At 37.1% G+C, this 26,725-nt stretch overlaps 1 protein-coding gene across 4 annotated transcripts in view; it reads right to left on the bottom strand.

Moving 5' to 3' along the window:
- Positions 1-26,725, bottom strand: part of CFI (complement factor I) — a 77,405-nt gene that overhangs the window by 10,297 nt on the left and 40,383 nt on the right. For 3 of the 4 annotated variants that reach the window (XM_045470489.1, XM_045470488.1, XM_045470476.1), the window contains exons 3-10: positions 20,830-21,109; positions 19,125-19,278; positions 15,675-15,856; positions 14,687-14,800; positions 14,475-14,585; positions 7,120-7,167; positions 3,816-3,839; positions 969-1,004 (exon numbers count right to left, since the gene is read on the bottom strand). In XM_045470489.1, the coding sequence (XP_045326445.1) occupies positions 969-1,004; positions 3,816-3,839; positions 7,120-7,167; positions 14,475-14,585; positions 14,687-14,800; positions 15,675-15,856; positions 19,125-19,195 (586 nt within the window). In that variant the 5' untranslated portion in view covers positions 19,196-19,278; positions 20,830-21,109. The remainder of the gene's footprint in view (positions 1-968; positions 1,005-3,815; positions 3,840-7,119; positions 7,168-14,474; positions 14,586-14,686; positions 14,801-15,674; positions 15,857-19,124; positions 19,279-20,829; positions 21,110-26,725) is intronic. The other variant, XM_045470486.1, reaches the window with a different exon arrangement.

Raw genomic sequence — 26,725 nt, 5'->3', positions numbered from 1 at the left:
AAGATCTAAATCTTTTACTCATCACCTGATGAAAAAAAAATAGTTAATTAATTTGGGGCCTGGCAATTAGAAGAGTCTTACATGAACTTTCACTTAAATTCCCCCCAAACAGGGAGCTATTTATTCCCAATTTGTATTTGAGGTTAAGTTGTTCACCTAAGGTTACACAGTAAATAAATAATGAGTCAGGATGTAACACAAGATTGTCTGACCCAAAAGCTTATTAATTACTGTCTCTTCAGGGATTTGATGCTTTAATTCATTTGGCTCTTAGTATACAACTGGACAGGATACAGATCTTCACAGACCTTCTGTTACCATGCTTTAAAACATTGTAAAAGAACAAGTTAATTCAAGTAAAGTCCATTATTTTTCTATTTCAAAATGTATGTCATGTGCCATGCTGGAAATCTGGTTGTTTTTGACAAAACTGACCTGACAAAGCTCATAGCAAATAAAAAAAGTTTATGTAGGTCTAAAATATTGTTTTCACTTCAAAATTTGCCTTGTGAATGAACCTATTTTTAAAAGCAGTTCCCAAGAAGCATATATATTTGTTTTTCTTAAAAATGATAAGGAAAGGAAAAGAGTAATGTTATTTTTTTCTATTTAATTGATAACAAAGGTAATTATTGTTTGAATCAATTATACACACACACACACACACACAACATTAAAATGCAGACTTAAACCAGGGAAGCAGTAGTAAAACAGAATAATGTTGGGGCGTCTGGGTGGCTCAGTCAGTTAAGCATCTGAGTTCGGCTCAGGTCATGATCTCATAGTTTGTGGGTTCAAGCCCCGCGTCAGGCTTTGTGCTGACAGCTCAGAGCTTGGAGCCTGCTTCAGATTCTGTGTCTCCCTCTCTCTTTGCCCCTCCCCAACTCATGTTCTGTGTGTCTCCCTCAAAAATAAATGTTAAAAAAATTTAAAAACAAACAAAAAACCCCAGAATAATGTTAACTTACCTGCATCCATATTAGCAGTCAAAAGTTCTGTTTCTTCTATAAGAAAACAAAAAATTCCAATGTTTATCCTTGTGTTTATAATAAAAATTAATTAAAATCATTAAAACTTTGATCATAATTTTCTGTCTTAAAACTTGTCCTCTCTTTAAAAAGGACAGTACAAATCCCCAAATCACACCATCTAATTTCCTTTCTATACCTAGGTAATTGTGAAGGCTCATGATGAACTGTGTAGAAATTTTGCAGGCACAAACTAGGTGTCTTGGTACAAGTAAATGGTGAGACTCCTGGTGCAGTGCTTTTCTGCATTCAGAATGCTTGGGTCGGAAAAGGAAAGCTTCTTTTTCAACTCTGATTCATAAAGTCCTTACATAAGGTAGGGAACAGTGACTAACACTGACCAAAAGAGTACTGAGCTGACATTAAAAAGGCTCTTCTCATTTTGTACATAATAAGGCAGCTCTTCAGGAGTCATATAAAGATATTATAGTAGGCGTTGTTAGTATTAGGCATCTGGGATATAGAAGTTAAAAACATAAACAAAAGATTTTCTCCTCTTCCTTAGACTTTTGCTTGAAGTTCTATGGGATGATTCCATCTTCACTTTGTCATCCTAGAACATTTCAGAGGACAGGATCATGACTTTTTTGAGCTGAGGGGGGTCCAAAGGTGGATTTCCACCAGCATGTTGTTTGGTCTTGGGTGAGGATGTGTCTGTGGATGGCACAGCCCAGAAGGGCAATGTTACTTGACTGCAGCAATCATGAGTCTTGTCTCTGGACAGACATAGCTATGTCCACATTCCTAGGTTATTTATTTTCTGGGACAGAGAGAGGCTCTGCTCAGAAGCTTTCACAAAAGCACCCTTATGAATCAAAGAGGAGATTCAAACATTCATATTAAATGCTCAACAAAGGAAGATGGGGAAAGTCCAGTGTAGCTGAGGTGTGCTGGATATTTGAAAAATATCACAGAGCTCCAAAAGCACAAACCACAAGAAAAGTGTCAATGACTTTGATTTACATAAAGATCTCTATTCAACAAAGCTCACTATGGATAAAGTTAATAGATGGGTGACAGAATGGAGGAAGGTATTTGCAATGTCTAAGACTGAAAACAGATTTAACATCTAGAATGCAAATCAACAAGACTGCAACCCCAATGTGAAATTAAGCAAAAGATATGTACTTGCGAAAGGATACAGTAAAGAAAAGGTGGAAACTCAAAAGCTAGTATGAAGAGAAACTCAAAGTCATTGGTTATTATAAAAATTCAAATTGATACATAATGCCATATGGCTTGACAATATGAGACTAGCAAAATTAGAAAGCTGGAGAACACTTAATGTTAGTGAGGATGAGGAGAACCCTCGGGCATTGTTGGAGGTAGAGGTAAGGACTGGTATAGCTCTGCCAAAGAACATGCAGGCAATAGTTAGCCAAGTTAAGTAGATGCATGCCCTGAGACCCAATACTCCTTGTCCAGCTAGATGTATCAGAGAAATTCTCTCACACATCCTGAAGGAGAGAATATGACTGACAGCTGCGAGTCTGTTACTGAGAAAGTAGGCAGTAAATTGTGAAAGATGGACAGAGGGTTTCAGGCAGAAAGTTAGAAGCAAATATTAGATGGACACAGAGCAACACAGACAGATCTTTAAAACTTAATGCTTTATAAAAAGAAAAAAAGGAAATATGAGATCTACAACACCATATTATGTGACTTAAAAATGTATGCTCACAAGAGAGTACACTTGGGTAAGAATGTGTACAAACAAGGCATACACATTTTAATACACATTAAAATGGTTGCCTAAGGGGGATGGGAGTAAGGTACTGAAATAAAGGAGAATAAATAAAACAAGAGAGGTGCCCTGCCTAGCCCAATGCTGATTATGTGGAATAAGCTGAGGAGTCTCATGAACGCATCTCTTTGCACCTGAGGTCTGAAGGAAGGAAGGAAGGAAGGAAGGAAGGGAGGGAGGGAGGGAGAGAGAGAGAGAGAGAGAGAGGGAAGGAAGGGGAAAAGGAATAAAGAAGGAAGAAAATAAATTACAGCAAAGAAATAATTGAGATTAGGCATTTAGAATAGGGGTGATCTTGAACATATGAAAGTCCCCCAAGAATCGTAAAAAAATCCTGAGGAGGACCATAAACTTCTGATAGTCATATTATATGAATAATAAAGAAATACTAAACATATGAATTTCATATAAACAATATGGAAATTTATATGAATATAAAGAGATAATAATTCATTTTTATGAGTAATAAAGGGTAGCTCTAAGAGCTGGAGGACTTGGGGACATCTGACTTATAAAAGTAAGTGAGAAAATACCTATCATGAAAAGATCTTATCTCTCCTCTGGTGGCAATTTCTTCAGGAATTGCTTTGGTTTTGAGGAAAGAGTAAAGGAAGAGGAGAAGAGTATTCAGCAAAGGTGAAATGCACCAGGAGCCATTTGGGTGGTTTTTGGTTAGCAGGCCGTGGATGGTGAGTGTGAGAAGGAAAGTTTACCACACTGTGAGAAAGGTCTCTGTACCTACACTAAGGTGAAAGCTGAGTTACTACTATCACATGGTCATATTATCTGCAATTTATAGCTACACTGACATATAAGAAGATAGCTGTAGTTCTTTTTTGCTTCATTTCTGCAATATCCCAAGAATTTAACTAGAATTTTTACCTTGAGCCACATGTAAAAAAAACCCAAAATTTACCACAGCAAAGGATAATTTTTGAGAAAAATGCATAATGTCAATATATTGCACATGTATCAAAAAAGTGCAATACCTTATCCTTGTTTTCAATTCTGTAATACAAATTTTATGATAAAGAGAGATTTACCTTTAATTTCAGAATGTCCAGGTCCTAAAACAAAAAAAAAAAAAAAACACTCACTGTAGCAAAGAGATCATGTTCACCTGAATATACACAAATCATTAATATTTCAGAAACAGTAAAACAACTTAGTATTTATAAATAGATAAAAGGGAATCACAGTATGTCATCTTTCTTTGATTTTTAATACCACAAAACCAATGTTTCATGTTGCATTTAAACACACACCAAGAAAATAATTTTTACCTGAGTTTTAAAAAGAGATGTATATTTGGGATATATTTGAGCACATACTGACAGCAAACTTACTATAGAGTCATACAAAATTTATAAGTCTTTAAAACTATTTCTAAAAGGTGGGCTTTCAAGGATAAATGAAACCAAGCTATACTCCAAACTTCCCTTGGTTTAGTGATTCTGATCTGTCCACTGAAAGATCGATGAATATATTAATATTTTTATTTTACATCTCTTCTCTCACTTGCTCTTGCTTAGAGGTGGAATAATTAGAACCACTACTAGAAAACAAAAGGTGGCACTCATTTGAAAGAAGGGTAAACTGGGGGCACGTGGGTGGCTCAGTCGGTTAAGTGTCTGACTTTGGCTCAGGTCATGATCTCATGGTTTATGAGTTTGAGCCCTGCGACAGGCTCTGTGCTGATAGCTCAGAGCCTGGAGCCTACTTGGGATTCTGCATCTCCTTCTCTCTCTGCCCCTCCCCTGATGGCATTCTGTCTCTTTCTCTCTCACTAATAAATAAACATTAAATAATAATAATAATAATAATAATAATAATAATAATAACAACAATAATAATAATATGGGGTTCTTGGGTGGCTCAGTCAGTGAAGTGTCCGACTTCGGCTCAGATCATGATCTCACAGTTCGTGCGTTTGAGCCCCATGACAGGCTGTGTGCTGACAGCTCAGAGCCTGGAGCCTGCTGTGGATTCTGTGTTTCCCTCCCCAGCTTGCACTCTGTCTCTCTCTCTCAAAAATAAGTAAACATAAAAAAAAACTTAAAAATAATAATAAGGAAGAAAGAAGAGTAAACTGAGGTAACAATGACAGTTGACTAAATGTATTTTTGATATGGATTCAAAAAATTGATAAAAAAAGTAAGCTTTTATAGTTCACTCCCTTTCAGTAGAATTTTTTTGCCTGATAAGCTAACAAATTGTGTTCTTTGATCTTAAACTTTATTTTTCATTTATTTTTTTATGATTTATTTTTTTTCAATATATGAAATTTATTGTCAAATTGGTTTCCATACAACACCCAGTGCTCATCCCAAAAGGTGCCCTCCTCAATACCCATCAGCCACCCTCCCTGCCCTCCCACCCCCCATCAACCCTCAGTTTGTTCTGTTTTTAAGAGTCTCTTATGTTTTGGCTGTCTCCCACTCTAACCTCTTTTTTTTTTTCGTACCCCTTCCCCATGGGTTTCTGTTAAGTTTCTCAGGATCCATATAAGAGTAAAAACATATGGTATCTGTCTTTCTCTGTATGGCTTATTTCACTTAGCATTAACACTCTCCAGTTCCATCCACGTTGCTACAAAGGGCCATATTTCATTCTTTCTCATTGCCACATAGTACTCCATTGTGTATATAAACCACAATTTCTTTATCCATTCATCAGTTGATGGACATTTAGGCTCTTTCCATAATTTGGCTATTGTTGAGAGTGCTGCTATAAACATTGGGGTACAAGTGCCCCTATGCATCAGTACTCCTGTATCCCTTGGGTAAATTCCTAGCAGTGCTATTGCTGGGTCTTAGGGTAGGTCTATTTTTAATTTTCTGAGGAACCTCCACACTGTTTTCCAGACAGAGCGGCTGTACCAGTTTGCATTCCCACCAACAGTGCAAGAGGGTTCCTGTTTCTCCACATCCTCTCCAGCACCTATAGTCTCCTGATTTGTTCATTTTGGCCACTCTGGCGTGAGGTGATATCTGAGTGTGGTTTTGATTTGTATTTCCCTGATGAGGAGCGACATTGAGCATCTTTTCATGTGCCTGTTGGCCATCCGGATGTCTTCTTTAGAGAAGTGTCTATTCATGTTTTCTGCCCATTTCTTCACTGGGTTATTTGTTTTTCGGGTGTGGAGTTTGGTGAGCTCTTTATAGATTTTGGATACTAGCCCTTTGTCCGATATGTCATTTGCAAATATCTTTTCCCATTCCGTTGGTTGCCTTTTAGTTTTGTTGGTTGTTTCCTTTGCTGTGCAGAAGCTTTTTATCTTCATAAGGTCCCAGTAGTTCATTTTTGCTTTTAATTCCCTTGCCTTTGGGGATGTGTCGAGTAAGAGATTGCTACGGCTGAGGTCAGAGAGGTCTTTTCCTGCTTTCTCCTCTAGGATTTTGATGGTTTCCTGTCTCACATTCAGGTCCTTTATCCATTTTGAGTTTATTTTTGTGAATGGTGTGAGCAAGTGGTCTAGTTTCAATCTTCTGCATGTTGCTGTCCAGTTCTCCCAGCACCATTTGTTAAAGAGACTGTCTTTTTTCCATTGGATGTTCTTTCCTGCTTTGTCAAAGATGAGTTGGCCATACATTTGTGGGTCTAGTTCTGGGGTTTCTATTCTATTCCATTGGTCTATGTGTCTGTTTTTGTGCCAATACCATGCTGTCTTGATGATGACAGCTTTGTAGTAGAGGCTAAAGTCTGGGATTGTGATGCCTCCTGCTTTGGTCTTCTTCTTCAAAATTACTTTGGCTATTCAGGGCCTTTTGTGGTTCCATATGAATTTTAGGATGGCTTGTTCTAGTTTTGAGAAGAATGCTGGTGCAATTTTGATTGGGATTGTATTGAATGTGTAGATAGCTTTGGGTAGTGTTGACATTTTGACAATATTTGTTCTTCCAATCCATGAGCACGGATGACCTTAAACTTTAGAGTTTTGAATCAGGAGAAGAAAGAGGAGGAGGAGGGAACAGGGGCAGAAGAGGAGGAGAAGGAGAAGAAACCCCAAGTAGTATTATACTGAAAAGTGAAATTGAACTGTAGAGCTTCAGAGAAAGACAAATACATGATCTCACCCATATGTGGAATCTAACAAAACAAACTCATAGAAAAAGAGATCAGATCTGTGGTTACTAGAGGCAGAGGGTGAGGTAGGGAATTAGGTGAAGGTGATCAAAAGGTACAAACTTCCAGATAAGTGCACGCTGGAGATGTAATGTACAGCATGGTGACTATAGTTAACATTGCTGTAAGGTATACTTGAAAGTTGTTTCATGAGTAAATCTCTCATCACAAAGAAAAAAGAATTGTTAACTCTATGATGAGATGGATGTTAACTAAACTTACTGTGATCATCATCTCCCGATACACGTGTCAGGTCAATATGCCGTTCACCTAAACATAAACAGCATTGTATGTTAATTCTATCTCAATAAAACTAGGAGTGAAAAACTGTCCATCTTCACTGGTAAGAGTCAATGGCTTCCCGTTCTCCCTGAAAAATGTTTTAAAATTTATTTCTTTCCTCTTTTTACTAAGATTATAGCTACACTTAATGAACATAAAGTACATTGCTCAACTGCTTATATAAGCATCAAAAGAAATAATATGATTTGAAATCCTAAAACCGTGTGTTTTTACATTTAAGAACTGATGTCAATGGGGAATTAAATAAGTCTTCAGTAAACTCAAATAATACCAAGCAGTGCCAAAACAGAATTATTATTAATTCATGTATCCATACATATCTCCGACATTTATTTAATGCTTATTTATAAGGCATATTTGGAATATAAAAACAGATTCTGTGTTACTGTTGACAAGGGAGGGGAAGGGAAGATAGGTACAAAAAACTACAATAAACAGTTAACAGTGGTGTCCTGACATGGGGGTCTATCACCACATCAGAGACTAGGGAACCACTTCCTAGTTTGTGTTCTGTGGCATCATATAAATTTGGCTTGAAATCACCCATGGTGGGAGTAATCACACCACAGGAATTAGCAAAAGCTACAAATCAGGGATTTCCTCTCCCTCTCCAAAGCCAATTTACCAGCATCTACCAGCACACCACTGGATAAATTTCATAAATGAAGCAGATACAAGCATGCCTACTGCTCTCACAGTCTTCCCCATCTTTGTTGAAAGCAGCTCCATTTTTCCAGTTCTCAGGCCCACACCCCTGGAGTCACCCTTAACTGCTCATTTCTTCTCATGCCTCCATCTAACTACTGGTCAATCCTTCTGGCTCCAGCTTCAAAATACATCCAGAACGTGACTGATTCTCACCATTTCCCTCCCTACCAACTTATTCTTATCACTATCATCTCTTCCCTGGATGACTGCATGGCTTCCTAACTGGCCTCCCTGCTTCTCCCCTTGCCCTTATACAGCCTAGTCGCCACACAGCAGCCAGAGTAATCTTGATTTCAACTGCAAGTCAGGGGCGCCCAGGTAGCTCAGTCAGTTGAGTGTCCAACTTTGGCTCAGGTCATGATCTCACAGCTCATGAGTTCAAACCCTGTGTCGGGCTCTGTGCTGACAGCTCAGAGCCTGGAAGCTGCTTCAGATTCTGTGTCTCCCTCTCTCTTTGCCTCTTCCCTGCTTGTGCTCTCTGTCTCTCTCAAAATAAATAACATTAAAAAATTATAAAAAATAAAATTAAATGTAAGTCAAATCATGTGGTGCCTCTGCTTTAAATTCCCTATTTCCCTTACTACCAGGCTTGACTATCTGCCCTTGTCTCCCTCCACCCACCCCAACCATCTGTCCAACCTCTCCAACTATTTGCTCTTTTTTTTTTTTTAATTTAATGTTTATTTATTTTTAAGAGAGACAGAGAGACAGAGTGTGAGTGGGGGAGGAGCAGAGACATAGAGGGAGACACAGAATCCAAACCAGGCTCCAGGGTCTAAGCCGTCGGCACAGAGCCCGATGTGGGGATCGAACTCAAACCTTGAGATCATGACCTCAGCCAAAGTCAGATGCTTAACTGACTGAGCCACCCAGGTGCCCCAACTATTTATTCTTTAACCTCTCACTACCAGCACCTGTGACACATGCCCCATTAGCCTCCTTGCTGCTTGCTCCTCAAATATCCTGGAAAGTTGCTCTCTTATGAACACTGCACTGGTTGGTGCCTCTGCCTAGAACACTCTTCCACAGACATCTGCATGGCTGGCTCCATCCTTTCCTCCAGCTCTTTACCTAAAAGTAACCTCAGTGAGTGAGCCTCTCCAGACTACCTTATCTAAAATTTCAGAACTTACCCCTGACATTTTATATCCTCCCTCCTCGCTTTATTTTTCTGCTTATACTTATTATTTTCCTACATATCTTACATATTTCTCTTGTTTATTGTCTCTCTTCCACCACTAGAATGTAAGATCTATGATGGGGCAGGGATTTCTGACATGTTATTCATTACTGCAACCCCAGTACCTAAAGCAGGGTATGGCACTGTTTAGTAAGAACTTAATAAATATTCACTGAGTAAATGAATGAGTATAATAACTTCCATAAACTTTTCCTCCAGAAAGCATTGATGTAAGCAAGAAGTCAATCTGTGTGACACAGAGTAGGTACCTAGCAAATATTTTTTACCATCAGAGGTTTTCCAACGAGCACCAAAAAAACAGAGCATTAACTCATTGCTTTGAAACTTGGTAAATAAAGGGAAAGAATTAAACACTATTCTTCCTTTTTATTATGAATTGCATTTCATGGAAACAAAATAGTTGATGAAGGAAAATTCTTCTCTATAGAAAACTAGTAAATAAATGCAGAAAGAATGCTGAATTAGAAATCACCATTTTATAGTTCCTATTGACAAAGGAATCTAGTCAACAATCACACAGGCTACTAAGGACCATTAAGATGGAATTTTGTAAAGGAAATATCAAGCTGGTCCAGTGATCAATCTTAGTGTCACTAGTTGTGGGATACCCAGACAACATAACTTTATATGTAATAAAAAGGACATAGCACCACCCATCAAGAATTCTTGCCTAAAATATTGAACTTTGTATCTAATGAAGTCTCTAAAAATCCAGAATAAGGAACATCCTGTAGGCAAATGACCAAGTGTCTCTAAAAAATCAGTGGCATGAGAAAAATTGGTGGTGGATGGGTAGGTAACTTTTTCTTTAATTGAAATATAGTTGACATAGTGTTATATTAGTTTCAGGTGTATGATCAAGTGATTCAACAATTCTATACATTATGCAATGCTGACCACAATAAATGTGATTACTATCTGTCATCATACAACATTACCGTATTATGCACTGTATTCTCTATGCTATACTTTTCAGCCCATGACTTACTTGTAACTGGAAGTTTACACTTTTTTTTAAAGCTTGTTTATTTTGAGAGAGTGCAGGAGAAGGGCAGAGAGAGAGAGAGAATCCCAAACAGGCACTGTGCTTGATCTCAAGAACCACGAGATCATGACCTGAGCTGAAATCAAGAGTTGGTTGCTTAACCAACGGAGCACCCAAGCGCCCCTGGAAGTTTGTACTTCTTAATCTCCTTCACCTAATTCGTCCATCCTCCCCACCTTTGCAGTCTGGAAACCACCAGTTTTTCTCTGTATTTATGTATCTGCTTCTGTTTTTGTTAGTTCTTTAGTTTGTTTTTTAGATTCCACATATAAGTGAAATCATATGGTATCTATCTTTCTCTGTCTGACTTATTTCACTTAGCATAATTCTCTCTAGGTTTATGAATGTTGCAAATGGCAAGAAGTCATTCTTTTTTAAGACTCAAGTAATATTCTGGGGTGTGTGTGTGTGTGTGTGTGTGTGTGTGTGTATCACATCTTCTTTATCCATTCATCTGTCAATGGACACTTAGGTTGCTTCCATATCTTGGCTACTGTAAATAATGCTGCAATAAATATAGAGATGCATACATCTTTTTTGAATTGTTTTTGTTTCCTTTGGGTAAATACTCAGTAGTGGAATTGATGGATCATAGGGTAGTGGTGTGTGCATGTGTGTGTGTGTGTGTGTAATTTTTTTTTTTTCAACGTTTATTTATGGGACAGAGAGAGACAGAGCATGAACGGGGGAGGGGCAGAGAGAGAGGGAGACACAGAATCGGAAACAGGCTCCAGGCTCTGAGCCATCAGCCCAGAGCCCGACGCGGGGCTCGAACTCACGGACCGCGAGATCGTGACCTGGCTGAAGTCGGACGCTTAACCGACTGCGCCACCCAGGCGCCCCATGTGTGTAATTTTTTTTGAGAAACCTCCATGTTTTCCATAATGGCTGCAGCAATTTACATTCCCACCAATAGTGCACAAGGGTTCCCTTTCTCCACTTCCGCACTAATACTTGTTAATTCTTGTCTTTTTGATACTAGGTATGCTGACTGATGTGAGGTGATATCTCATTGTGGTTTTAATTTGTATTTCCCTGCTGATTAGGGATGTGTCTGTTGGCCATCTATAGGTCTTCTTTGGACAAATGTCTATTCAGGTCCTCTACCTATTTTTTAATCAAATAATTAGTTTTTTTGTGCATTGAGTTGTGTAAGTTTTTATATTTTGGATAGTAACCCCTTATCAGATATATTATTCACAAATATCTTCTCCCATTTGGTAGGTTGTCTTTTTGTTTTGCTGATGGTTTATTTTGTTGTAGTCCCAGTAGTTTATTTTTGTTTTTATTTCCCTTGCCTGAGGAGACAAATCTGGAAAAATGTTGCTAAGGCTGACGTCCAAGAGATTACTGCCTATGTTCTCTTTTAGTAGTCTTCTGGTTTCAGGTCTCACATTTAGGTTTTTAATTCTCTAGTCTATTTTGAGTTTATTTTTATGTATGGTGTAAGAAAGTGGTCCAATTTCATTTTTTTAAATGTACATGGCCAGCTTTCCCAATACCATTTATTGAAGAGACTGTCTTTTCCAGATTGTATATTCTTGCCACCTTTGTTGTAGATTAATTTACCATGTAAGCATCAATTTATTTCTGGGCTTTGTATCCTGTTCTATTATTGATCTATGTGTCTTTTTGTGCCAGTACCATACTGTTTTGATTACTATAGGCTTGTAGTATATCTTGAAATCTAGGATTGTGATACCTCCAGCTTTGTTCTTTTCAAGATTGCTTGGTTGTTCAGGGTCTTTTGTGGTTCCATAAAAATTTTAGGATTCTTTGCTCTAGTTCTGTGAAAAATACTATTGATATTTAGATAGGGGTTGCATTAAATCTGTAAACTGCTTTGGGTATGGACAGTTTAACAATATTTATTCTTCCAGTCCACAAATATGGTATATCTTTCCATTTATTTGTGTCACTTCCATTTTCTTTCATCAATGTCATATCGTTTTCAGAGTATAAATCTTTCACCTCCTTGGTTAATAAAATAAATACTTCTAGGTATTTTATTCTTCTTGGTGTAATTTTAAGTGGGATTATTATCTTAATTTCTTTTTCTGGTAGTTTATTATTAGTATATAGAAACACAACTGATATCTGAATGTTAACTCTGTATTCTGCAATTTTAGTGAATTCATTTATTAGCTCTAATAGGTTTTTGGTAGTCTTTAGGGTTTTCTATGTAAAGTATCATGTCATTTCCAAAGTTTGACAGTTCTGTTTTTTCCATACAAATTAGGATGCCCTCCCTTCCTTCCTTCCTTCCTCCCTCCCTGCCTCCCTCCCTCCCTTCGTTCCTTCCTTGTCTGATGGTTAGGGCTAGGACTTAAGTACTATGCTGAACAGAAGTGGCAAGAGTGGACATCTTTGTCTTATTCCTGATCTTAGAGGAAAAGCTTTCAGCTTTTCACCATTGAGTATGATATTAGTCGTGGGTTTGTCATATATGGCCTTTATTATGTTGAGGTATGTTCCCTCTAAACCCACCTTGTTGAGAGTTTTTATCATGAATGGATATTGAATTTTGGCAAATTCTTATTTTGAATCTATTGTGATGATTATATGTTTTTATCCTTTGTTTTGTTAATGTGATGCATCACATTGATTGATTTGAGGACATTGAATCATTCTTGCATCCTTGGAATAAATCTCACTTGATCATGAATGATTCTTTTAATGTTTTGTTGAATTTGGTTTATTAATATTTTGTTGAGGATTTTTGCATCTATGTTCTTTAGGGATATTGATGTGTAGTTTCCTGTTTTTGGTAGTGTCTGTCTGGTTTTGGTATCAGGGTAATGCCGGCTTTATGGAACAAACTTGGAAGTTTTCCTTCCTCTTCTATTTTTTGGAATAGTTTGAGAATAGGTATTAACTCTTCTTTAAATGTTTGGTAGAATTAACCTGTGAAACTATTTGGTCCTGAAACTTTGTTTGTTGGGACTTTTTATGATTACCAGTTCTTTACATTACTAGTAATCAGTCTGTCCAGATTTTCTATTTCTTCCTGATTCAGTTTTGGAACATTGTATGTTTCTAAGAATGTATCAATTTCTTTTAAATTGTCCAGTTTGTTGCCTATCATTTTCATAGTAGCCTCTTATAAAAGCTTTTGTATTTCTGTGGTGCCAGTTACTTCTCCTTTTTCATTTCTGATTTTATTTATTTGACTCCTCTTTCTTTTTTTCTCAATGACCCTGGCCGAAGATTTATCAATTTTGTTTATCTTTTCAAACAAACAACACTTGGTTTCATTGGCATTTTCTATTTTCTTTTCTTTAGTCTCTATATCATTCGTTTCTGCTCTAATCCTTATATTTCCTTCCTTTTACTATCTTTGGGATTTTTTTTCCTTCCTTTTCTAGTTTCTTTAGGTTTCATGTTAGATAGTTTATTTGGGATTTTTCTTCTTTCTTGAGATAGGCCTGTATTGGTATAAACATCCCTCCTAGGACTGCTTTTGCTGTGCCCCGAAGATAATGGATCGTTGTGTTTCCAGGTGAGTTAACTCTTAAAGAATAAAAGAGACTTTAAAAATTTAATAATCAAACACAATGTTAGATTCTTTTGGACCCTGATTCAAACACATTGTTCTAAAGAGACATTTTTGAGACAGTTGGGAAAACGTGAACATGGGCTGTTATTAAGCAGTGTTAGGATATTATTATTTTTACGTGTACTAATGAGAGTATATTATGTACGTGTAAAGTGTATCATTAGAGATGTATATAGTGAAGTGACATAATATCTCAAATGTGCTTTAAAATACTCAAGCTGAACAAGACTGGCAAAATACTGGTAATTGTTGAAGCTGAGAGATAGGCACATATTGGTTCATTCTAATAATCTGTCGATTTTTGTTATGTGGGAACTTTTCTAATAAAAAGTTCTGGGGGCGCCTGGGTGGCGCAGTCGGTTAAGCGTCCGACTTCAGCCAGGTCACGATCTCGTGGTCCGTGAGTTCGATCCCCGCGTCAGGCTCTGGGTTGATGGCTCAGAGCCTGGAGCCTGTTTCCGATTCTGTGTCTCCCTCTCTCTGCCCCTCCCCCGTTCATGCTCTGTCTCTGTCCCAAAAAATTAAATAAACGTTGAAAAAAAAATTAAAAAAAAAAATAAAAAGTTCTGAAATCACCAATAAATATTTAATAAATGAAAATATGAGAGAAGAACATTCCATAGTTCTTCACATGCCCACTCTCAGTAGTACCCTTACTGCTAACACTCGTCTATACTCACTTAAGATTAAAATATACCTAAAAGGAAGTTGCAGAATCTCTGGATCAAATAATGGAAAAGTGTAACCACAAAACTTTCAATTACCTTTACAACCAATTTCATCTTCTCCTGTAATGCAGTCCAGCTCACCATTGCACTTATACTTATTTGGAATACAAACACCGGATTTACAAAGGAAACTTTTGCCTCGGCATCCTATGCAAACATAAATAGAAGAGGTTTTTATTTTTATTTTTTCTTACTTAAAGTCGAGTAGGATAGAATCTTAAATTCAAAAGTAAAGTTTCTCCTACTACCTTTACAGCACAGCTCATCACTTTGGTCTCCACAGTCATTGACACCATTACAGGTTTTCTTTTGAGGAATGTATTTCCCATTCACACAACGAAAGGAGTCATTTGCTGAAGAAACTGTAAATTAGGAATGATCTTTGTGAAATTTATTTATGGAGTTCTACGTGACATCTTTATCACACTTGGCATAATGGGGACTTGAAGATAAAGTCGGGCATCAAATAAAAAAGGATTTAATGTATTGGTAACATCAACATAATATCTATATGGTAAATAAAGAAAATAAATGCCAGAGTGGGTTTATGGAGGCCCTCTCATTATCTCTGAAAATCAGTATTTATGGTGGAGGTCTGTACTCACTGGCATTGGAGAAGGAGGCTCAGGGATCAAGAGCCCTCACTAACATCAGCAAGCACTGGTGTTCACCCATTCCTTTAATGCTGTTCCATGAATCCTCACTTCCATCCCATGACTTGCTTGGGCAGTGCCATTTACACTTTGATAGTCCTTTTTTTCTTTTCTTTTCTTTTCTTTTTTTTTTTTAGCACCAAAAAAGCTACTAAATACTAAATACTAAATACTAAATAAATACTAAAATATTCCAATGTCAGGATGGAAGAGAAAAGTGGCAGTGACTGCCTTGAGACTGAGGCATAGATGTGGTCACTTAAATATTTTAAAGGCATTTTGAAGTGTGTAGGCCGGACCTCTCAAAGAAGATGAGGTTTCTTCTGACATTTGAGTTACTTAGGTTTGTTATATTAACTTTAATCCAGATGTTTCAGGAAGCAAAGAGGAGTCAGGCAACTTTGCTTCCTATATACCAGTATTTGAGTACACAGGAAAAGCACCAATTTAGGCTCTAAAGCCTCCAAAATGATTTTGCCTCTATTGCTGCAACTGAGTATCCATCATCTGTTTACTACAGTCATGGTATGGAATAAACAATTCTAAAGGAAGTTTTGAGGTTTCAGGCAAGCACTCTACCAACCTGTATTCTGTGTGTAACATACCACACCAGCTAAATCCTGGTAATTTTTTGTTCTTCTCTTAATAAAAGTGCATTCAGCCAAACTAGTTTCTAATCCTCGACAATGCACATGCAGACATTCGGTAGAATTTATATGGAGATCTTCAGGAACTTCAAAACTTTTTTGAGCCTCCAAAGCACCTCTGCAAATAGAATAAATGAAACATTAAGGTAGAATAATTTGTACTTTGCACTTATAACCTCACTATAGGAGGTAAGGAACTAAAGTAATTTCCTCTAATTTTCTACATAAGATACATTGAGCAAGATGCTTAAATTCTCTGAGGCTCAGTATCTTCACTTGTAAAAGAGAATATGACAATCTCAGCAAGTTTTATAAAGATAAATTAAAACAATCAATTTAAACTGACTAGCCAAAGTTCAAACCTGGTAAGCACTCAGCAAATATTAGTTTCCCCTCCTGTTTCTTGTTAAGGAGGAATACTTCCACACTCCTGATGTTTCCTTCCAACCTAGGATGTATCATTCTTGGCCTCTCTTCATCTCTTAATTCCTTTTTGCTCAAGGAAAAGGAGTAGGATAATTGATCAGAGAATTTTGGAATTATAAATCAGACAAGTAACTCATGTTTTCCATCTTTCTTTTTGGGGGTCTCTTCACCTGCCTCATGCTAGAAGGCTTACCTGGTTAGCCCTATTATTGCTTAGGATTTGGGAGGTTAACATGGTTCAATTCTAGCAGGTTCACTTTGTTTTTACATTAAGCTATATCCTCAATTCAGCCTTGACAGTATTAAGGTGATTTTTGGCATCTATATACCATTGCTTGGACTTTCTAATTTGTTCAGAATTTGTGCAGGTAAGAGGCTACCTCTATGACTCTAGAGGTGATGAGTTATAGTAAACTATTCTTCCAGAACATTCAATTGTTCCCTGCTTCTCTTTAGAAGGAAATGAGGAAAATGGTGTTATAAATAAAAAGTTGAGCAAAGATGCATTGGGTAAATATAAACAATAATAAAGCAATAAGGGCAATATAAATATAAGATCAATTAGAATGAAAGTCAGGGAGTGACTGGGTGGCTCAGTCAGTTAAGCGTCTGACTCTTGATTTAAGATCAGGTCATGATCCCATGGTTTGTGGGTCTGAGCCCTGCATCAGGCTCTGTGCTGATAGCGCAGAGCCTGCTTTGGATTCCCTCTCTCCCTCTCTCTCTGCCCCTCTCCTGCTCATTCTCTCTCTCTCTCTCAAAATAAATAAATAAGCTTAAAGGAAACAGGGAGGTATTTTTAATGATTTAAGATCCATAATGACGATACAAGAGTCATAAAACTGCCAAGCAGCATCAAAATATGAGAACAAATGAGAGCTATTGGGGCAATCTCAGAGGTATACAATTTGAAAAAAATCTCTCATTCTAAAACTATCCAAAAGTACTAGATAAAATATAATAAATGGCTTCAATGAGCTCTTAAAGAAGTAAGGGAAATATCCACTGGCTAAAATAAGAGAAGTCTGTCCATGAGCTTATACAAAATATGATAAAAGCAAAATACTAGGAGATCAAAGACTGAGAGAGTTTCCCATTAGGTTGACTTATAGGTTGTAGGTCACAAACTGTCAAAAATTACAAATATTCTGTAGCTCAATTTAATGATAAGATACTCTCACTAATGAACTTCTAGCAGATATGGTTTAGAAAGAAGGAAACTGAATTCAGCATAATGTTGAGAGATGCAAAAAGCAGTAACAAACCAAGATGTTGGTAAACATGAAGTACATGTGAATAAGCACAGTATATGTGTGTATATAATATCATATATCATATATATATACACGTATATATGTATATATACGTGTATATATATATGATGTATATATGATATATACATATATACATGATATGTTGTATATATCATATATAATATATAAATTATATAATAATTATATATAAGCAAATATTTATATATTTTATATATTATATATGATATATATAATTATATAATGACAGTATGTATTATAATTGCTTATATAATGATAGCAATTAACTTCAGGAATATATAAAAATAATGTGGAACTAAATCCTGGAACCTTGATAGAAATAATGAATTCTTTGTATTATTCCTGAAGAGGGTGAGGAATTCCTAAGTTAAGGATTCGTGGTATAAATGTGAAGATAACCACAAAAACAACAGAAATAGGATGTGTATAGTTTACAAACCAAGTAGAGGGGGAAGAGAGGGGAGAATGAAAAAACACAACAACTTTATTAACCCAGTAGAAGTTAGAAAAGGAAGAAAGCACACAGAAAAAGCAGGTTAAATAATAATTATAAAATAAGGGAAAATAAATTCAACAATGTAAATAATCACAATAATGTAAATGGACTAAACTATTCAGACAGTTATTGTCATATTGGATTTTTAAAAAAAATCTAGATATGTTCTGTTTATAAGGGACACATTTAAAAGATAAAGACATAGAAAGCTTGCAAGTAAGTAAATAGGAAAAGATTTGAACAAAGCAGTTATGAGCTTGCTTATTTTAATGGATAACATACTTATTATCTAGAACCCTGCCCCTGAAACATTTAAAATATACTCAACACAAAGCAAGTGTCAACAAATATTTAAACAATTATCATATAGGAACCATTCTCTTACAACAATACAATTAAATAGGAAATCTATAACAAAAAGTTAACTAAAAGCAAATATATATTCATTACAAAAGTAAAAAAGAAACTTCTAAATCAAAGAAGAACTATACTGAAAACCTGAAAATATTTCAAACTGAACAATAAATAAAATACCACTTTTATTGTATGCCACTGAGGCTTATGGCATGCAGATGATGCATTACCTAGAGAGAAATTTGTACCTTAAATGCTTATATTAGAAAATAAGAAAAATTGAAAATTTAGGAGTTAAGCATTTAACTCAAGGAATTAGGAAAATACAATAGAGAACAGAAGAGAGAGAGCCAAAGATAACAACAAAAGTTAATGAAGTGAGAGTAAAGTAACAAGAGACAATTTATGTATAAGATATACAAATAAAAACCACTATCAAATAGACAAATCTCTTCAAGGTTGACCAAGAAAAAGAGAAGACATAGATAAACAATATTAGGTATGAAAAAGTGGGGATAATTATAGACAAGTAGAGATATACAGTAATGAACATGTTTATAGCTATCTGAAACTGCAAAAGATTCGTATCCAGAAACTTCCAACAAACTTACAGGTGATCTGTGTTCAGCAGTGTTCTAAGTGCTAGTCAGACATGAACATATCTAATCCTCATAACAATGCTGTGAGACAGGTAGTTCATACTCTCAGGTCACATATGAGGAAATTAAGGCACAGAAAGATTGGGTAATCAAAAAACAAATAATTGGAACAGTAAGACCAAACCAACCCTGGGAAAATCCACTGGCACAAGCACTTACTGTTGAAATCCAAGTTCAAGACAGGCCACATTAGCCTCCACTATGCTCCAGGCTTTTTTACATATGAACATTTTCTTATCTTGGTCTACAAGTTTTACTTCAACAATTCCCTCAGAAGTGGTAGTTCCATACTTTAAGGAAACACTAAATTGTCCTAAAATTAAAAACACACACACACCCACACACAAAATAACGAGCAATATTTAGGCATTCACCTTTTCTCCTCTTGATTAAAAGCCTTTAAAATAAACAAAAAATGTAATTTCAAATTAACTTTGAACACCATGAAGATTTTAGTAAATAATAGTCTGTAATTGTTTTACCAGGGTTTATTATGTATCAGTGGCTATACTACCCAGTTATACAGACTATTATGAAATCCTCACAACAACCCTGTGAAGACTACAATGATATTTTTACATGAGGAACCTAAATGCCTCCACTTTTATACATGAGGTTAACTTACTTGCTCAAGTGGGGAAGCCAGGAATCTGATGGGACTATATTGATCTCACTCCCAAGTCTGTGCTCTTAAAAGTAAGCCAAACAAATAATTGCAATGTAAAAAAAAATTTAGGTATCTCATATATTTAAGGCATTTAATGCCTCAAGAGAACAAAAGTCTGCCACTGACAAAATAATCTCCATTATTGCTTCCCTCCTTCCCAACAGGCAATAGAGATGGGGTCAAATAGGGAGCTTTCTTCTCCTACTCCACAGTGCCTCAATATCTTAGCCAAGCATCACACAGATATTTAGGCAACTGTGTGCTGGCATATGTCATGGTGCCTTTACAAGGAATGTTTTGAGTATTTTTCTATAAATTCATGAAGTGTCTGTGATAATTGATATTAGAAGATAAGGCTGAGGTTTGCTCTACTAGTTAAAATTTCATGAGCTCTTTTTGTGTGCCAAACACTGTATGAAGAGCTTTTACATACATCCTTTTATTTAATCTTCATGAAAGTCTTAGGAGTTAGGAACTGGTGTTAGTCACATTTTACTGAGGTGGAAAATGGGGTCTGACCAGTTACATAGCTTGTCAATAACTGAGGTGGGGTGGAGAGGCTTGCAACTAAAACTGACAGTGAGATTCCTAACCTTAACCACTCCAGCAATCTACGTATCAGCATCACAGCCTCCTCAGTGCATTAGAAGCCTGGATGGAGTGTAGACAAGCTCTTTCATCTGAAGTGCCAAGTTTGCTAGAGTATGTCCTAGGTCATCAGTAGCCTGAGCTCCCCTTAGATCAGGGCCAATGGGCTTGGGGATCCTTAGGGGTAGAGGCTGGTGGGAGGGACACTAGAAGAAATTATTTGATCTGGAGGTCCACAGGCACAGCTCCATATCAATATCAATCTTATATAAAGACTTTTTCACTGCGTTCTGAACCAACTCAATGACTCTGGGAATAGTCCTGTTAGCCAAGTAGAAGTGAGGGTGGGGATAATTTTGAAGGGCTGGGCAGCAGAGTGGCACAGGCACTGAGGGGAAGGACCAGCTTCAGGGCCTTGTGCTGTGAACTCAAAGGCTGGCTATATTCTGGCGACCCTATTTTCTTTAGTTGTCACCCCCATTACAATTAAGGGTCTAGGGAGGAATTCTGAATTGTCATCATAACATTTCATAGCAAAATTATCTTCTAGTAGACAGTATGGTAAACAATTTCTTTCTTATATCACAGACTCAACTAGGGCTTTCCTACCTTCAGCTATGCATGTTCCACTATTTAAAAACTTTGCCCTTGGCTGAAGACATTCAAAACTCTTCTGCTGACAGTAAGTTAGGTAGCTTTTCCCATTAGTTGAACACACTGAGGTGCCATTCTTTGGGCACTGATAAGGGAGTTTACAGATACAGGTCCCATCGATGCATTTCTGCCATGGTTGACAGAAGACTTTTTTGCAGGAGAGATGTGTGTATTTTTCAATTAGGCACTTGTTGTCTAGCAGATCCTTTTGAGGTATGTATGATGTCGAAGGAAGCTGTAAAACACAAAACAAACACTAACAAACTAAAATATTTTTTGAAGATGATTAAGTGAAGGAAAGAAACAAAAGAGACTCCCCTATCCCACAGTATGGATGAGGGTGATGTGGTATAGTGGCTTACAGAATCACAAAGGTGACTTCTAGCCCTAGCTGGAGGACTTACAGTTATATGCCCATGGGTAAGTTACTGACCCTCACAGAATGTGCATCTGTACAATAGGGACAATATCTTCTATTTTGCAAGGCTATTACAAGGATTAGAGATTATATACATATAATGGTTGACAGGTATGCAATCAATGGAGCTATTATTATCCTAAAGCCAACATAAAATTTTGTCTTTGAAGAAATCAATGAATCTCACAAGTCATGTTAAAAACTAACAAAATTGGTGCTAAATATAGTCTCGTGGAATGAACTGGTGAATTTTAAATGAAATTGGTTAATTTTATTAATAAATGCAAAACCATTTGTTAAACCCCTACTGTGTGTAAAGTTTCTCCAAGATGAACATACATGAACTCTGTCTTCCAAGGGCTTGATATCTAGGCAATAAGACAGAAATACACATAATAACTGGGGTACAAGGAAGACTGTGGTAATTGATATAACAGTGATACAAATACAATACAGTACTCTTGGAGAACCAAAGTGGAAGAGAGTTAGTCTTTCTGGGGGGATTTAAAAAGGCCTCGTGGATGTGGTAGCATTTGAGCAAGGTAAGCAAAGACAGATGCTAGCAGAGGGCTGGTGCTAGCAAAAGACAGGAGGGATAGTGCAGAATGTACTTAGGGAATCATGAGTAGGCCCAACTGATGGGACATATGGGGTTTTGTGTGCTTCAAATGAGGTAGTCACTGGTCAGGATACTGGTAAGAGAGAGGTAGCAGGAGTGGAGTATGAGAATGGTTTGGAAAGACACTCAAGCAAGCAAAGCAACAAGATTGGACAATTTACTCCATGTAGGGATTGAGGGTGGGTCCTAGGTTTTGAAGCTGACTGATAGTAAGGAGGTATAATGATGCGTTTATGAATTTGGTTTGGGACCAGTTGAGTATGAAGCATCTAAAGGACATACTTTGTGGAAAAGGGATATAGGTGTGTGTCTGAAGCTTGGAAGACAGATTATTAGTTACCTCAATAAATGGGTTAGCAAGCACCACTCTGTGCCAGAGAATGGCCTAAGGCTAGGACCAGAAGAATAAAACTCTCTGTCCAATCCAAAGAGAGACAGGGAAACCTGACAATTGCTCTGACAGATATTGGCTGGGGATGCCATTAGTATAGTGTTCTGGCCTGACTAGGAGGCTCTAAAACATTTCCAGAAATTCCTGTTTTCTGGGCTGTAGTCTGAGGGTGCTGTGCACTGGTCCTCTGGCAGAGGGGGTGGTGGGCAGGCACTTCAGGTAGGACTGTAATAAAGAGAACACCAGGCTTGTTCAAGGCTAGAGAATAGAATGAGAGGGTGGTGGAGGATAAGAGAGCAGGTCCTGAGGGAGCCACTTTAAGCAAGGAAGCAAATTTGCTTTTGGGGAAGATCTTAGAAATAAGATCAGACAGGCAGGAGGCCAATTAGACCTGCAGGAATCCAGAGGAAATCTGTTGAGAACTGGGAACAGATCAGTTGGGTCAAAAATTGTGGAAAGCATTGTGGAAAGTCATTGCTCTCTCTTGTCCCCTAATTGGCCTGTCTAGAGGATGAGTGTCTTGTCCCTGTCTCACTAGCCCCCAGCAACAAGTCCCCCTCTCTTTCTCAGTGTTTTTCCAGCTGCAATAACAGCCAGTGAGGGCAGAAACAAATTGAACAATCTTTAAATGCTGTCATAAAAAACAAATAAAAACCAATCAATTAAAACCATGCAAAAATTTTGCATAAGCTCTGGAAGCCTTTCTACCTAATATGCTTTTCAGTAAACTTTATTAAAACCTTTCTGACGTCTCATTTTTCCTTGACCTTTGGACAGAAATCTGGGCAAGTGTCATAACTTTTCAATCATTCTTCAATTAGACCAAAAACAAAAATTTAAGATTTTTACTCCCAGCAACAGTCATGTAACAGCCAGTACAAAGTCCAGTTCTGTGTAATCAAACTCTGATCTTCAGTTCAGGTGAAACCTTCTCCTTTTTCCCAGCTCAAACTTGCTTTGAGGGGCATGTTGGGCCTGGTATTCACGGAATGGTGGAAAAAAAAGCCCAACAAAGTCAGAACATTGAGGAGAATTTACATTTAAGGAGCTGAAGATTTGGAGCAAGTAAAAAAGTTTGCTTCCCAGTCAGAGAGAGGGGTCCTTTGCTCCATGTGTCTAATGCTGCAGAGAGTTTCAGAGGATGAAGGCTGAAAAAAGCCCACTGAACTAGATGAACAAAGATCACTGGGACTCTTTTGAAGTAGTCTGAGCTGAGTGTGAGACATAGAAACCGGAGCTTGGTGTGTTAAGGCCGGAATGGGAAGTGAAGAAATGGAAGTGGAAGTACAGGGCAGCCATTCTGATTGGCCTTGTGCTTAGACATGGGAGACTGAACATAGGCTTTAAAAAAAATCTCTGCTTCCTCTCCAAGCCCCACTAAAGTGAGAGTAACAATTTATGCACCGAATTCAGAAGCACCCAAATATATAAAATAATTAATCGTAAACATAAGCAACCTTATTGATAACAATGTGATGATTGCAGGGGACTTTAATACTCCACTTACAACAATGGATAGATCATCTAGACAGAGAATCAGTAAAGAAACAATGGCCGTGAATGATACATTGGTCCAGATGGACTTGACAGATATATTTAGAACTCTGTATCCCAAAGCAACAGAATATACTTTCTTCTCTAGTGCACATGGAACATTCTCCAAAATAGATCACATACTGGGTCACAAAACAGCCCTCAACAAATATAAAAGGACTGAGATCACACCATGCATATTTTCAGGTCACAATGCTATCAAACTTGGAATCAACCCCAGGAAAAAGTCTGGTAAACCTCCAAAAGCATGGAGGTTAAAGAACATCCTACTAAAGAATGAATGGGTCAACCAGGCAATTAGAGAAGAAATTTAAAAATATATGGAAACAAATGAAAACGAAAATACAACAATTCAAACACTTTGGGATGCAGCAAAGGCTGTCCTAAGAGGAAAATACATTGCAATCCAGGCCGATCTCAAGAAACAAGAAAAATCCCAAATACAAAATCTAACAGCACACCTAAAGGAACTAGAAGCAGAACAGCAAAGACACCCAAACCCAGCAGAAGAAGGGAAATAATAAAGATCAGAGCAGAAATAAACAATATAGAATCTAAAAAAAACTATAGAGCAGATCAATGAAACCAAGAGTTGTTTTTTTTGAAAAAATAAATAAAACTGACAAACCTCTAGCCAGGTTTCTCAAAATGAAAAGAGAGAAAACCCAAACAGATAAAATCATGAATGAAAATGGAATTATTACAACCAATCCTTCAGAAATACAAGCAATTATCAAGGAATACTATGAAAATAATATGCAAACAAAATGGACAACCTGGAAGATATGGACAAATTCCTAAACACCCACACACTACCAAAACTCAAATGAGAAGAAATAGAAAATTTGAACAGACTCATAAATAGTGAAGAAACTGAATCAGTTATCAAAAATCTCCCAACACGTAAGAGTCCAGGACCAGATAGCTTCCCTGGGGAATTCTACCAGACATTTAAAGCAGAGATAATACCTATCTTTCTCAAGATGTTCCAAAAAATAGAAAGGGAAGGAAAACTTCCAGACTCATTCTATGAAGCCAGCATTACTTTGATTCTCAAACCAGACAGAGACCCAGCAAAAAAAAGAGAACTACAGGCCAATATTCCTGATGAATATGGATGCAAAAATTCTCAACAAGATACTAGCAAATCAAATCCAAAAGCATATATAAAGATTTATTTACCATCATCAAGTGAGATTCATTCCCGGGCTGCAGGGCTGGTTCAACATTAGCAAATCAATCAATGTGATACATCACATCAATAAAATTAAAGATAAGAACCATTTGATCCTGTGAATCTATGCAGAAAAAGCATTTGACAAAATACAGCATCCTTTCTTAATAAAAACCCTCGCAAAAGTCGGGATAGAAGGAACATACTTAAACATCATAAAAGCCATTTATGAGAAGCCCACAGCTAATATCATCCTCAATGGGGAAAAACTGAGAGCTTCCCCCTGAGATCAGGAACATGACAGGGATGTCCACTCTCACCGCTGTTGTTTAACATAGGCTTGGAAGTTCTAGCATCAGCAATCAGACAACAAAATGAAATAAAAGGCATCAAAATTGGCAAAGATGAAGTCAAACTTTCACTTTTTACAGATGACATGATACTCTAATGGAAAACCTGACAGATTCCACCAAAAGTCTGCTAGAACTGATACATGAATTCAGCAAAGTCGCAGGATACAAAATTAACGTACAGAAACCGGTTGCATTTTTATACACCAATAATGAAGCAACAAAAACAGAAATAAACTGATCCCATTCACAATTGCACCGAGAATCATAAGGTACCTAGGAATAGACCTAACCAAAGATGTAAAAGATCTGTATGCTGAAAACTATAGAAATCTTATGAAGGAAATTGAAGAAGACACAAAGAAATGGAAAAACATTCCATGCTCATAGATTGGAACTATAAATATTGTTAAAATGTCAATACTACCCAAAGCAATCTACACATTCAATGCCTTCCCAATCAAAATTGCACCAGCATTCTTCTCAGATCTAGAACAAGCAATCCTAAAATTTGTATGGAACCACAAAAGACCCTGAATAGCCAAAGTAATAGTGAAGCAGAAAACCAAAGTGGGAGGCATCGCAATTCCAGACTTTAGCCTCTACTACAAAGCTGTCATCATCAAGACAGTATGGTATTGGCACAAAAACAGACACATAGACCAATGGAATAGAATAGAAACCCCAGAACTAGACCCACAAAAGTATGGCCAACTAATCTTTGATAAAGCAGGAAAGAATATCCAATGGAAAAAAGACAGTCTCTTTAACAAATGGTGCTGGGAGAACTGGACAGCAACATGCAGAAGGATGAAACTAGACTTTCTTACACCATTCACAAAAACAAACTCAAAATGGATGAAGGACCTGAATGTGAGACAGGAAACCATCAAAACCCTAGAGGAGAAAGCAGGAAAAAACCTCTCTGACCTCAGCCGTAGCAATTTCTTACTCGACACATCCCCAAAGGCAAGGGAATTAAAAGCAAAAATGAACTATTGGGACCTCATCAAGATAAAAGCTTCTGCACTGCAAAGGAAACAATCGACAAAACTAAAAGGCAACCGACGGAATGGGAAAAGATATTTGCAAATGACATATTGGCTAAAGGGCCAGTATCCAAAATCTATAAGGAACTCACCAAGCTCCACACCCGAAGAACAAATAATCCAGTGAGGAAATGGGCAGAAGACATGAATAGACACTTTTCTAAAGACATCCAGATGGCCAACAGACACATGAAAAGATGCTCAATGTCACTCCTCATCAGGGAAATACAAATCACAACCACACTGAGATACCACCTCGTGCCAGTCAGAGTGGCTAAAATGAACAAATCAGGAGA

The sequence above is a fragment of the Leopardus geoffroyi genome, chromosome B1, assembly GCF_018350155.1.
Source record: "Leopardus geoffroyi isolate Oge1 chromosome B1, O.geoffroyi_Oge1_pat1.0, whole genome shotgun sequence".
NCBI classification, from domain to species: Eukaryota; Metazoa; Chordata; class Mammalia; order Carnivora; family Felidae; genus Leopardus; species Leopardus geoffroyi.
This window is presented reverse-complemented; position numbering and strand designations above follow the sequence as displayed.